Source organism: Hyaena hyaena, unplaced genomic scaffold (assembly GCF_003009895.1).
Source record: "Hyaena hyaena isolate Hyena2069 unplaced genomic scaffold, ASM300989v1 scaffold_545, whole genome shotgun sequence".
NCBI classification, from domain to species: Eukaryota; Metazoa; Chordata; class Mammalia; order Carnivora; family Hyaenidae; genus Hyaena; species Hyaena hyaena.
Window position 1 is genome coordinate 215,991 of NW_024081178.1, and position 14,863 is coordinate 230,853.

General features: G+C 43.0%; 1 protein-coding gene across 1 annotated transcript in view; it reads left to right on the top strand.

Annotated features, from left to right (window-relative positions):
• CSMD1 (CUB and Sushi multiple domains 1) overlaps positions 1-14,863 on the top strand; it is a 467,695-nt gene that overhangs the window by 211,718 nt on the left and 241,114 nt on the right. The window contains exons 22-24 of the mRNA XM_039255776.1: positions 3,002-3,189; positions 6,123-6,317; positions 13,497-13,613. Of these exons, the coding sequence (XP_039111707.1) occupies positions 3,002-3,189; positions 6,123-6,317; positions 13,497-13,613 (500 nt within the window). The remainder of the gene's footprint in view (positions 1-3,001; positions 3,190-6,122; positions 6,318-13,496; positions 13,614-14,863) is intronic.

The following is a 14,863-nucleotide window of genomic DNA, read 5'->3' on the forward strand; positions in this document are numbered from 1 at the left end:
TAGTCCTGATAAGGCTTTATGTCTTGAATTGACTCAAGCCGCTATAAATGTACCCAATGATGAACACTCACTATGCCGCGCAGCCATTACACAAAAACACTGAACATTTGCAGCTGTATCTTTGGGAGTCTGTAGGTTTTGTGAATGCTAACTTCTACCAACGCCTTCCTTAAAACCGGGAGACACCTCTGGCACCATGAGATTAAAAGTAAATTAACAGTTGAAAGCCTTTTAGAGAACACAGAGCTCGAGACATAGGAGTTTCCTGTTCCAGTGTGTCACAGTGACTAATTACCAAGGCTCCCACAGTGCAGTCCATTTGATAATACAGAGGACAGTTTGATACAAGAGGTTGTTTTTCCTACTTACTCTACCCACCCCTCTGCATAAAAGGGGAAGCAGAAAATCTCCCAAGTTTTCTTCTGACTTACAGATTCTTAAGTCGTTAGCGGACCCGTCATCATGGAAAATCACACATCTGTGACTTCTTCTAAGACACGGGCAACATGCAGGAGCCCAGGTGGGAGCGAACCTGAAGCCGTACAACTAGATCCTCACAGTAGCTGGAAGTGGGGAACCAGAAGGGCCGGGTGAGGGACAAGGATTTCAGCTACGCAGGCAAAGAGGGGCTGTGTTGACACGTGCAGCCCGCATGCACGGTTTAAAGAGAGTCACTAAGGTCAGGTGTGCTTTTGCAGGGCTGGGCAGTGGACGGCAGCTGGCAAGGCCAGCACGAAGGACTAAGCGTGGCAGGACCTGGAACGTTCTCTCCAAGGCCCTTCCTGGTCCTGGGGTCGTTGGGAGAGATGACTTATCCCACGTCCCTGTGGACTGGGGAGCCAAAGCTGCACACTCACTGAGACTCAGACTACATTTGGTTCAAAAGCTGGGCCGTACTTGGCCCTGTTACTGGGGCTCATGGATCATGCAGAATTAAAAATGGATTTTACAAGGGTGCCTGGGTGGCTCAGTCCATCAGGGGTCTGACTTAAGCTCAGGTCATGATCTCACAGTCTGTGAGTTCGAGCCCCTCTGTTATCAGCGCAGAGCCTGCTTTGGATCCTCTGTCCCCACTCTCTCTCTGCCCCTCCCCCCCTCTAAAAATTTTTTTTAAAAAGTTTCACAGATGGAATGATGATGAATTACAAATTTCACTCCAGACTTCAGTGCATGGATTATGGTATAGCCAAAGAGAGAGAGAGAGAGAGAGAGAGAGAGAGGGGTCATAATATATTTTCCTTCTGTGACTCAGTGTATTTCCAGGGATCAAAAATAATCTATAACAATAATTAGGTATACCAATTAATGGCGATTCAGTGTCACCAGATTCTAATAACACATTTCTAAAGTATTCCAAAAAGAATTCTTCTTCCAATCAAATCCTTCTTGTTTGATACAATTCCTGTTGACACCTTTATGTTTGGACATGCCTCATCTTTTACTCCGTCGTTGGTCATTTCAAGGGATTTGTCAAGTAAGCAGACTAAGGAATCTTTTCAAGGCTCCTTTCATGAATATGTCCAGGGACTTCTTGCAGGACCCAGTGTGTAGCATAAACCGGGATGGCACGATGCACGAACGGATGCAGTGTTAATGTCGGCTCCTCAGTGGTACCCACCCTGGGTCGCTTCCTTCAGAACATCAAGGGCAACTTCTGGAGAGAACTTCTGTTCATATTTCATCACTTGGATCTCCAGATAAACTAGAGCCACTTAACCAAAGTCCACATTAGTGATTGTAAAGATTCCTGACTCACCGACCCTATTGTCCAAAAACGCTGCCTTCTGAATGGAGACAGAGTGGAAGCCACTCAGAATGAGTCCTTGCTGAAGACACAAACACCCGATTCTGATGTGAGGAAGAAGTGGAAGGCCAGTCAGAATGCATTACTTGATACGTCTGCCTGATTTGTCGGTTTACTCTGATCTCATCGAGATCTTACCATGCGCACCAGCTTCAGTCTTTTACTTGAGAGTAGGCACGTTTTCAAAGAGCCCAGATCATCATCAGCCTTCTCATCAAAAATGGCAGAGACACAGAGCCACATCCCCCTTGAGAACTTTGGGGATTACCAGGGTATTTAATACTGAGGAGAGAGAGACACAGAAGGGGAGAGAGCAGCTGGCTGGGGGTGGGGCATGGGAAGGAGAAGATTGGGAAAAGTCAGCAATGGAGGAACATGAAATGAAGTGGGTGCCTACCACTCTCCATGCCATCCCAGGGATGACTGACATCAGCTGACTGACCTAAGCAAGTAGAGGTAATTACACTTTTAGAAGTAAAAACAAATGTACAAAAAGAATTAAAAAAAAAAAAAAAAAAAAAACCTTTCAGGATAGTCAGCAATATCAAGGATACCTATTTTTTTTTTAATTTTTTTAATGTTTTATTTATTTCTAGGAGAGAGAGAGAGAGAGACAGCGTGAGCAGGGGAGGGTCAGAGAGAGAGGGAGACACAGACTGAAACAGGCTCCAGGCTCTGAGCTGGCAGTCAGCACAGAGCCCGACGCGGGGCTCGAACCCACGAACCGCAAGATCATGACCTAAGCGAAAGTCAGACGCTTAACTGACTAAGCCACCCAGGCGCCCCAAGGATACCTATTTTTTAAAAGTAAAAATTGTCACATGAAAATCAAATATCAATGAGAATTCCCTTTTAAGCCTCTTTCTTCCAAACCACACGTCATTAGCAGTTTCCTGGGTTCAGGGAAGAAGTACTCTGCCCATGTTCTTAGGCAGCAGCGCTGTCTTACAGATCTCTTCAAGCTCGGGCCATGTTGAATACAGCAGCCATTATGGAACATACTAACAGTATTTATCATTCATATTATTCACATTTATTGCTATTTTCACATTTAAATTATTTTCACATGTAACTTTCAGGTCATCCTAATTTTTAAAGTTCCTCGCATGAAAGTAAGTGAACTCACTTGTGCTCGTAGTCTGGAAGAAATATGATATACATTTCGGTGTCTAACCTGAGGAATGTTCTTTCCTTTAGTTTCAACATGGAGCCCAGCTATGATTTCCTACATATCTACGAAGGAGAAGATTCCAACAGACCTCTCCTTGGAAGTTTCCAGGGCTCTCAAGCCCCAGAAAGAATAGAGAGTAGTGGAAATAGTCTTTTTCTGGCCTTTCGGAGTGATGCTTCTGTGGGCTTGTCGGGGTTCGCGATTGAATTTAAAGGTACCGTGATCAGCTTAATATGTGTGCCCCATAATTTGCATCAAGGTTTGCTCATTGTAAGCACTTATCTCTGATGTCTTGCATGACTGTTTCATACATAAAATGCTCATATAACCTAATGTTCGATCTTTCCAGTGGGGAAGAAAATCCAGAGACACATTTCTACCTTCGCTGAAAGGAAAAAAGAAAATGAATCATTTCTTCCCCCCTCCATTCATAGTCATCTAAAAATAAATTATAGTGTGTGTATTGAAGGATTTGATGACATTTAAGAATTGGGGTTCCTGGGTGGCTCAGTCCGTTAAGCATCCGACTTCAGCTCAGGTCATGATCTTGTAGTTTGTGAGTTCAAGCCCCGCGTGGGACTCTGTGCTGCCAGGACAGAGCCCGCTTCGGATCCTCTCTATCCCTCTCTCTCTGCCCCTCCCTTGCTTGTTCTTATTGTCTGTCTCTTTCAAACGTAAAGAAACACTAAAAAAAAAAAAAAAGAAAAAAAAGAATTATTTAACATGCGTTTTAATATCTTCTGATTTGTTTCTTCAGAATGACTAAGGTTAAGTACATCAAAACTAGTAATTTTATCTCCTTTTTCAGTGTGTAACTGTGTGAGCCTTCCCCACATCTACCCTCATGGGCTTGGTTCATGAGGGGCCCTAGCCCAGGCGGCTTCCTGGTTTGATCACTGGATGGGTGTCCTCCACTTCATTTGGGGTCCCCCTGGCCTGTTGCCAAGCACCCAGAGAAAACAGAGACAAACTCACAAACAAAAACCAGTCTAAACTAAGCATTTTCTACAGGGTCCATGAAAATCATCACATTCTTTTCAAATCCATTTCTCATATGAACTAAGAACATAGACATTATATTACAAAGAATGAGAGAAAAGGACTTCATGAAATATCAATTCACAATAGTGAGCGCTTTAAAAAATAGTGACCCTTAAATATATATGGTATTTCTACTGCAAAGGCACCGAGACAGGTCATTTATCTGGCCTTGTATCAGGAAACACTTGTGGACCAGCTCCCCTTTGTCTGGGACTTCACGGTTTGCAGAAGGATTGCATGACTATTATAGTTCATGTGATTAGGTGAAGTGTTTCACAAGAGTTTAGATTTTAGTACATGAAATACACGTAAAGCACCTTTTACAATTCCAAGTCTTCCCGTAAGAAAGGAAGTTGAAAGGCAAGTTAACAGAATCAGACAAAACCCAAACACCGTGACTGTCAATACCAACTTTGTTTATGTCCTGTTAACCTGTGGCACCTGGACACCTTTATATTCATTTCTGGAATTGGCGCGCAGTCAAAAGGTTTGAGGCTGTGCAGAGTTTCTAAAAAAATGAGGATGCTCTTTCTGTCTATAGAGTCTACCTTAATTTTGTCTGTTCAGTGCAGGGACTTGAGAAAAAAATACATGCAAACTGCTGATACACTTTGAGAGACACAGGGCAGCACTCTGGATGTAAGCTGTAATGGCTGTGAAGCTTGAGAGGGGAGAGAGATTACCAGTTTCGGGGATAAAGTCTGTTCCAAATTACGAAGAAATACTTAGTTTTTCTAGCTCTAGTATATTATACATTATATAATTGGTACTCAAGTACCAATATGTTTAGTAAAAGTTGCATTTTAGCCAAAGTATGCACGTAAGTAAAATAACATAATAGATTCCATTTTTTAAATGTGTGTTTATTTTTGAGAAAGAGAGAACAGGAGAGAAGCAGAAAGAGAAAGAGAGACACAGTATCCAAAGCAGGCTCCAGGATCTGCACTGTCAGCACAGAGCCCAGCAAGGGGCTCAAACCCACCTACTGTGAGATCATGACCTACGCCGAAGTCAGATACTTAACCATCTGACCCACCCAGGAGCCCCTGTAGTAGATTCTTATAATACAATAAGTCAACAATTAAAGAGATCTCTGTTTGGCTGATGTTGACACAGATCAATATAAATATAATGGAGAATATGGAGTAAATATAGTTTAACTGCCCTCTTTTTTTGACTTCCCAAACTTTGTGCTTTTTTCCTTTGCTACCACATATCATCCATTCCTCAGAAGAAATGGAATGTAAAGTTTTCAAAGCCTATTTCATTATTAGCCTTACATGACTGTCTGTGACAATCTCTTAGGGAGATTTTCCTGCAAACAGGAGTTTGTAGAGTTAGAAATAATCACTAGGTAGATAATCAGTGAGAAAACATTTAAACAGACAATATAATCGATATTAATTCTAGCCCCTCCCCCCCAAAAAATTAGTCTACCACTTATAATTTCCAGAGATCTTTTCTCTGTGAATGCATGGAGGTGCAGGGTGGGAGCCTGAGGGAGGCCAGGAGCTGCTCCCTGCCCGTCCCCCCACCCCAGCCTGGCTGCGCTTAGTATCAGAAGTGTTCCTCACCGAGGGAACCGAGCCCAGCGTCAGGAGTGGCCCCATCACCTCGGCCCCACGGCCTGCGACTTCACCTTAGTGTGACCGAAGTGCAGTGCTAGGAAATTCCAACTTCTCCGGAATCAGTTTCTCTGCTGCACTACTGGAATCCACAGCGAAAAAGAGAAAAAAAAAAAAGGCATAGAAAACAACATTGTATTTTTTTATCTAAATGAAAGTGCTTCAATAACAATTGTGTAGTAGAATGTGGTTTTAAAAAGAGAAGAAATATGATTGTATTCAGTTGGAGTTTTTCCTGTTTGTTATGTTATTTAATTATTAACTAATAGTTGTTAAGTGGATAATCATTATTATGACATGTCATTATTAACTCGACAGTTAACTAATAACTTGGTTATTTGTCGACCTATCAATAACTTTTTGAGCTTTTCTGATACACCAGGCACTGCTCTAGGACCAAATAAGGTGAGCAGGCAAGCAGACAGACGGACAGAAGGTTAAGATTCCTGCCCTGCGGAGTTGACATTTCCTTTTCCTGCAGAGAAGCCCCGGGAAGCCTGTTTCGACCCTGGAAATATAATGAATGGGACGCGAGTCGGCTCGGACTTCAAGCTTGGCTCAACCGTGAGCTACCAGTGCGGCTCCGGCTACGAGATCGTGGGCCCGGCCTCCATCACGTGTGTGATCGGCGCGGACGGGAAGCCCGCCTGGGGCCAAGCCCTGCCTTCCTGCAGCGGTACGTGTGATCGGCCCCCCGTGACGCTGCCGTCGTAGGATGCGCGGCCACCTGACACAGGACTCCCACCCGGCGCGGGTCCCCGAGCCCGTGGTAGCGTCAGGCCCCTTGGGGGGAGAATGTGCACTCAGTACTTCCCGAGCCGTGATCACTTGACGTGCGCCCATTGTCACAGGCTTCGGGAAGGGGTGGCGTTTTTCTCTCAGATAGTTGGGCATTTTTAACTTCTGTCTTTGCACATTCTGGGCCTGATGTACAGTAAGAGGGACCGAGTAACGGTCTCCAGATGTACTCTTTCTGCTTGTCTCCACCTCTGCACTTCCATGTCTCTGTGTGTCTCTGTGTCTCCTCTCTCTGTCTGCGTGCATACATGTGTCGTTTCCCCCCAAATACAAACACCGGTCATTCTTTATATGGGCATTCAGTTACGAAAGCCACATATTAAGAGGTTAAGCCACATATTAAAAGGTAAGATCAACCTTCAGGAACAGACACAATGAGGACTCAGGGTGGTGCACTCGGTTGAGTGTCTGACTCTTGATTTTGGCTCAGGTCGTGATCTCACAGGGTTGTGGGATCGAGCCCTGGGTCAGGCTCCATGCTGAGCATGGAACTTGCTTGAGATTCTCTCTCTCCTTCTGTCCCTTCCCAGCCCATTGCTCTCTCTCTTTCTCTCTCGCTCTCGCTCTCACTCTTGCTCTCGCTCTCACTCTCTGTCTGTCTCAAAAAGGAACAGACAGAGCTGACCCACAGTGACAGCAGTCTGGTGGCAGTTGCCCTGGACAGGGCAGTGACAAAGAGGGGCTTAGATTTCCGGGTCTCTGGTCCTGCTCTGTATGTTAATCTCGTCAGTGATTTCCCAGGACTGTCTGTAGACCAAAGTCTTCCAGCTTTAGTCTTAACAACTTGTAGCCTCTACCCTGAGATGATGTACAGGAAAAAGAAGATGGTAAACCCCATGGTGTTTGCAGAAAAAAAACCTGATTTCCAAGTTATTTTAGGGTGAACTCAAGTACCAATTTGGGTGGATGTAGTAAACTTACCACACACTTTTATTTTCTCCCCCCACTCAGGACAACTCACAATGTTCCTGGTCCCTTCAGACCAAATAGGTGAAATTTAAAAATTAGTACATAAAAATTAAAGCAAACAAAAGAAAGAAACGGATGTAATCAACTTGTTCACACAGCGGCTTCCGCGTCTCTAAGTCTGCGTGTGGACCTGGGAGCTCGCCGGCTAAGGAGGCCTCCCTTGTTGACCCAGCACGAGGGTCAGGGACACAGGAAGGACTCCACCCAGGTTTCTAGAGGGAAGGAATAAGTCTGGGAAAAGCTGGAAATAAATTGTAATGGAAAAATCTGCAGCCTGTTAAATCTTCTGAATGTTACATATTTTAATAACAAAAATAAAACCAGAATCATTGATGCTTCTCAGATTTCAGGTCTGGAAGAGTGAATAAAGCCAAGAGAGGGAAGGAAATACACCGTGGCCCCCACGCATATTGCGTGTCTCCATGTTTTTCATTAATGTGTGGACATAACCAGGAAGGTCTCAGTCCTTGGCGTTATTCTCTCTTCTGTGGGGGGTGAGAGTGGCCGTCCTGATAACTCACATTCACTTCAGAGTGGTGTGGGGCCCTGCGGGGCTTCCCTGTTGCAAATCTGCATCCCCCACACCACCGGGCCCGGGATGGGGGGGGGGGGGGCGGCGTGCCTGCCTGCCCTATTGCGGTCTAGAGGAGAAGCCAGAGAGGAGGAGCCCCTTCCAGATCACGGTCAGCCACGTGTGTGATGTGGGAGAGCAGTTCGGTGCCTGTGGGCTGGGAATATCTGCCTGAAACCCTCCATGGACCCGTAATGATCACATGGACAGTTAGCTGTAAGGGGCATAAAAATCAGGGCGCCTGGGCTGCTCCATCAGCTGAGCGTCCAGCTCAGCTCAGGTCATGATTTTGCCCACGGTTCATGGGTTCAAGTCCCACGTCGGGCTCGGTGCTGACAGCCTGGAGCTGCTTTGGATTCTGTGTCTCCCTCCCTTCGTCCCTCCCCTGCTCACCCTCTCTCTCTGCCCCTCCCCCACTTGTGCTCTGTCTCTCTCTCAAAAATAAACAGTAAAAATATATATACATAAAAGTCTACATATATGTATATATTAAATTTTATAGAAAGTGAAAATGTCACATCTTATATTGATTACATTTAAAATGCACATGCCCTTTATAAAATATGAATCATGCTGTACACATAAAATAAAATTCCCAGTAACCTCATAGATTTGGAAGGGCCTGAGCAGCACTGTTCATCTCAAGTTCTCAAAAAGTTACCTAAAACGTCTGTTTCAACGTTTATTGTTATTTTTTACATTTGAGATTCTGGAAATCACTTGTTATATATTTAAAGTACTCTTTACATATATGCACATATACACATCTTTCTCTAAGTATAAAGGGAAATAAACTTATAAACATATAATAAAATATGTATTATTTACTTATATTACTAGTAATAGATAAACATGATTTATTGAAACACATTATATATATTTATATACTAATAATACCTAACATTACTATAATAAATATTATGTTTATGTGTAACTAGTAATATGAATAAATATATATTTTATGATATGTTTTTAGGTTTATTTTCCTATATAGGTGTGTCTATGTGTATATATATTTCAATATACATTAAATATGTACTATATTTAAATAAATAAATTAAGTTAAATATATATTCACTGTAGGTTAATGTATGTCATGTACATGATACACGTACACATATATGTGAAAATAATATGCATATATAGAAAGCACACTTACGAGGGAGGCAGTGTATTTTAGGTCAAGACCATGAAGGCCAGCCTGTGACCCAGCACTTCCCCTGGACGTGTTAACGAGAAATGGGGAAGAGCTATGCCCTCGAGTTACTATGAGAGCGGCTTGGGGCATTCCACAGCTTGGACGTGCTGGGGGCCTTCTGGCTGAATTTACTAAAAATGAACAGGCAGGCATCTGGGGAGTGACACAGCAGAATACAGGCAGCGCTCATACAGGGGACCAGGGCCCTAGATGGCGGTCCCAGAAGTGGGTCCTGGGCAGCTGGCAAGCTACTACCTTGACCTTCAGGACCCCACCTTCCAGGGGGCGGTTCTCAGGGTGGGGGCAAGACTAGGGACCAGAGCTTATCCAGCTAGAGGCGGCCAAATCCTGGCTTCACCACCCAGGGCTCAGGGCATAGGATTTCCTACCTCACCAGTGTTGGAAAGATTAAATGAGATCTGCACCAAACAGAGTAGGTGCTCAATAAATAGAAAAATCTTGATTCTATATATAAATCTTAATCTACATATAAATGGCGTACAGGATTCTTTTAAGATACCAAAGGCCAGTGATCGCAGACTCTTGATCTGACATCCAGTCACCTCGTGACTACTGAGCATGAAACCCCAACAATTGCAATGTGTTTACGCATAGTGCAGTTCCCAGCAGGCATCCCTCATAAATAATGCATAAGTAGAAATACCTCCCAGGGTATAACTTTCTACAGAATTCTAATGTTTTTTCCTTGTTTCCATGAAATGATGTGTACATCCCAAGTGTGTTAATATCCCTCTTCAGACATCTCCATAGAGGATGCATATGGGGACCAGAGTAAGAATAAGAAAGAACATGAGTTTCAGACTTTGTTAAATAATAATGCAGGAAGAATTAAGTTTGTATGAAACTCAAATACAGTTTGAACTCTGGAATGATGGCCACAAAGTAAACAGAAATAAATGAAATCACATTTGGACAATAGGTATAGAATCAAATTTTAAAGACTGTTTCTTCTTCTGTATTTGAAGATCTATAAAGCCAAGAGCAATTTTTGTTAACCTGTCATCGAAGTGCACAAAACATGTATTTTTATTTATACTATTTATTTACTTTTAAATAGAACTCAAAATTCCAAATCATTATACCAGAAATTACCTCCCCCCATAGTTTAGTTTGAATCTGGAATGGGGAATAGCACATTTTGTGCATGAATCAGTATCTGTGGGTCATTTAGATGACCAACTACACAAGGGACTTCTGCTATATTTTAAGCATTTTGAGCCTGGGTGGCTCAGTCGGTTAAGCAGTAAACTTCAGCTCAGGTCATGATCTCACAGTTTTTGGGTTCGAGCCCCATGGTGGGCTCTGTGCTGACAGCTCAGAGCCTGGAGACTGTTTCAGATTCTGTGTCTCCCTCTCTGTCTTTCCCTCCCCCACTCATTCTCTCTCTCTCTCTCCTCTCTGTCTCTCTGTGTGTGTGTGTGTGTGTGTGTGTGTGTGTGTGAAAAATAAAACAAAAACAAAAACCATTTCAATAGTCCATATATTACAGAATTCAGGCAACATGTCTTGGACTAGTGTGTTTTAAATGTAAAATATGATTTTTTTTTTCTTGGTGATTCACATATTGTCTGCAGTTTTTCTTCACTGAAATTTACTGTAAAATCAAAACTGAAATTGAAACAACCCAGAGCCCGTTTCATGGGCCAGGATGTTAGCTGTGTTATTTCAGGTTTACATTCAATTTGATGGTGTTTTGTTGCCTTTCCGGATGAGACCTCCATTCCAGTTAACCGCATGGGCCAGCAATTGCTTGTTGCCATCTGTAGTTATGCTGTTGCTACTCTTCAGGAAATGATCTGTTTAGTACATTAATTACCAAAGAATAAAAACATCTTTTCTTTTATCACATTAACATAAAATCATGTCCATTACGGAAAGGACCGTGCCTGTCTATGTGTTAGGTCAGCAGAGTTACACAGGCAGAGTAATCATTACGAATAAAATGAAAATCCTGTACATATTTTAATCAATTTCACAAATGTTTGGTTGGGCTCAAAATATATAGTTTTGTGCTTATCTTTAATATCTGAGGAAGAACGTGTAGACACACCCTGATGTATCCAGGAAGCAGTGGACCTAAAATGTCAGGACAGCTTCCTTTCATTTCATCTTTTTTTTTTTTAAATGTCTTCTGTTATCACAAAATAATACTTTTTCATCCTATCCTTGAACAAAATAAATCTTTGTAGTTATACTTCCACAAATACATCACACAATGTCCTTGAGAAGATTTCTGTCTGTCCGATAACGTGAGCATCCAGATGTTACCCCTGTGAGGATTTATTTCCACTTTGTATTCATACTTGTGGCTTAAAATCTGAACCGGATGAATTTTCTAGGTGTAAAAGAAAGGATATTTGCTGCACAGCTATCTGCTTGAATTTTGTATGGCTGAACAAAAATAAATTTCTATCCTTCATGGTACTTACTTTTTTAAAATTTGAACTGTAAACTTTTACGGAAAAAAATGGTTCTGAAATAACCTGGCTGCATTTATGGGGATGAGGTTTAAAAACAAGAAGCAGCAGCAATGTATCTAAATTAGTAGAATAAGTTGCCCAGCGTTGCATGTAAAACCTTCAGCCTGGGGGGTGGGGGTGGCAGTTAACATCTATCAACAAAGTAAAATAGAACTTTTCTATTTAGAATTGTAAAACAGCCTGTGTAAGTGTAGCGGGATGGTAAAATTAATCTGAATTAATACACCCGCGTGCAGACCACACAGTGTAGTTAAAGAAAATCTCTACTGTTGATCCTAAGTAGATCGACGCTGTCAGATGCATAAACTATTTTCCTTTGACACTTACAATAAGACTTAAGTTTCCCAAGCTGGTGTGATGTACGGCTTTGAACTCTCACCGATCCTGAATGAGGTGGTTTGACATTAGTATCACCGTATTCCAAGGACCTTTGTTAATCGTGCAGAATGCCTGTCAGGACCTGACAGTGCGTTAATTAACATCGAAAGGATTAAATACGTTGTCTTTGATTTGCCCTCTTTTATTGCGTGAAAACTCTCTAAACAAGAAGTAAGTTGTAGAAACCTAAACTTTCTCAAATGCTGAAAGCGGCTGTGACGTGAGGTCCGTGGAGGTCTCTCTGACATGAGGCCAGTGTGGTCAGGGTGCAGAAGGCGGGGTCTGGAAGCCAGTGGTCGGGGCCTGTCCTGGACCTGCTCGACACTCTGGGACATCCTCTGAAGTCACATTTGACGGATTGGAGCGTAGGGTGTTTAATTAAAAACTGGGAATCCCGAGCCCAGGATTCAGTTGAATGTCTGTTTGAAGAAGCTTCCAGAGAGTTTTCAGTGTTTCCAGTGTTTTCTCAGCAAAAGCAATGGCAAAGTGAATAAAATAATTGGGAGGAAAATAAAGACAAACACACACACGCGCACACACACACACCCCTCTTCACATAACACCTGTTACTATACCTGTCCTGGCTTTCTAGTTATGAGTCAATTCAGTTTTAAGTCAAACTTCTAGGAAGAGGCCCCGGCTCATTAGTAATTCTCCATGTTACTCTTGAACTGAGTCTTTGAGATGAAAACTTCAGGCAACAATGAAAAGCTAAAAGCAAACATTGTTTTTTCTAAGCCCCATAGTAATATAAAAACAGTTGAAACTGAAATCATTGTTTTTGTAGCTCTTCAGTTAATATGATGACTGATGCCAGCCAGGCATCTGGCGAGACTCAAAGTGACTCAGGAGTCTGTTTCAGACTCGTTGTTAGTTTGTTACTAACATTTTCATGATGGTTTTAGCGTGTCTGAGACAGGCTTTGGGTTTCCTAGGGTCATCATAGGTTCTTCTCCTAAGTCATCTTTATTCAAACCCGGTAAGTCTCTGCTTTTCGTTTCCTTCACTTCTTACGGCAATGTTAAGTAGTTTTTCCCTTGGCCACTTTGTTAAACTTCTTTAAAAAAAATTTTTTTTTAATGTTTATATTTGAGAGAGAGACAGAGACAGAGAGCGAGTGCAGGAGGGGCGGAGAAAGAGGGAGACTCAGAATCCAGAGCAGCTCCAGGCTCCCAGCTATCAGCACAGAGCCCGACATGGGGCTTGAACCCATGACCCATGAGATAGATCATGACCTGAGCTGAAATTGGACACTTAACCGACCGAGCCACCCAGGTGTCCCCACTTTGTTAAACTTTTGAGCTAACCAGGTGAGATGTGCGTTTCCTCAGTGCTTTTGACCCTCATCCAGCCCCGCCCCTCGCGAGCGGGTGTGGCGGTGGTTTTGCACGTGGACGGTTTTGCACGTGTCTGTACATGTCTCCTTACTCCCATTGGCAGCTCCCTGCGGAGGTCAGTACACAGGATCCGAAGGGGTCGTCCTGTCACCAAACTACCCTCATAATTACACGGCCGGTCAGATCTGCCTGTACTCCATAACTGTACCCAAAGAGTTTGGTAAGTTAAGTTTCTCTTTTACTTTAACGTTTTATCCGTGGTCATATTTGTTGCGGTGTTAATTTGTCTCTCATCTTATAAACAAATATTTCAGCTCTTACTGTAATAAAAAAATATGAAAGAAGGTGAGTTGTATTAAAGCAACAGGTTTTCTAAATATGTACAGTCTCCACTACAGTTATTTTATCAATGCCACGTGAAATGCTTATATTTTCTTCTAAGATTCTGATCCAGAATAATCAGAGGGAATAAGCCTGGCTCGACTCTTAACTTTTTTCAGGGGAGGATGGCCAGGTCAGGTGGGCCCAGGGAGACTGGGCATCACTCTGTACAGGCATTTCCAAGCAGGTGATGATGGAAGTGACCGGGTCAGTGAGCTCACCTTCGAGTGGGTGGAGACGGAAACGCAGGCAGAGCACCATTGGACCCCTTGACATCTGACTTCCGAGTCCCCCCTGAACTTTGCTTCCAGTCTGAGCCGGCTTCCTGAATGGCTTCTTCTCTACAAGGGCCTTCCTGCTGGGTCTGCATGGGCTTATCCAGAGCTGGATCCCCGCACCTCCAATCTCACTCTTGACCAAGGACACCTCCTTTGACTCGGGTACCTTTCTGGAGTTTACAACTTTATAGACGAGGCTCTTTTTTCCCGATAGTACGAGTGAAAACCCGACATGGCTACGTTTTTTTCTTTTTTCTTTACATTCGAAGAAGCTGCCATCCACTCATAGACATAAAGCAGATAAAGATTCTGAGGCCAGAATCTGTTTCAGGGAAAATATTTTAGAAAGTACAATAATATGACAAGAAAGTTATTGTTGGGTAAGAAAGTGGCCCGTGGGAGACAAATAGTTTCTGGGTTGCGAGTAACTTGTTCGCGAGTGTTCCGTAAGGCGGGCAAACATTTCTAATAAATTTTAACTTGATAAACGAGTGATGTCTTGTAATATGAATGGTGCGTGATGCCAAACGTCACATGGTCACAGCTGAGCCAACGGTCCTTGAAATTCGCTTTGACATATGAGTGCTTTGGATGACCAGCACATTTCCAGAATGATTTATGCTCGCAAACCCAGGTTTTACTCTGTTTGTTATTTACAGGCCTCTTCAAAACTAACGAAAACGTGCACCATGCACTTACTTTAGCCTTAGGTGTTTTAGATCAGGGGCCCCTCGTGAGCTGTGTGACGAACTTGCCTGATATTTTACTGCACTCCACATAGTGTCTATCCCGGGCCCGTTCTCAGGAACCC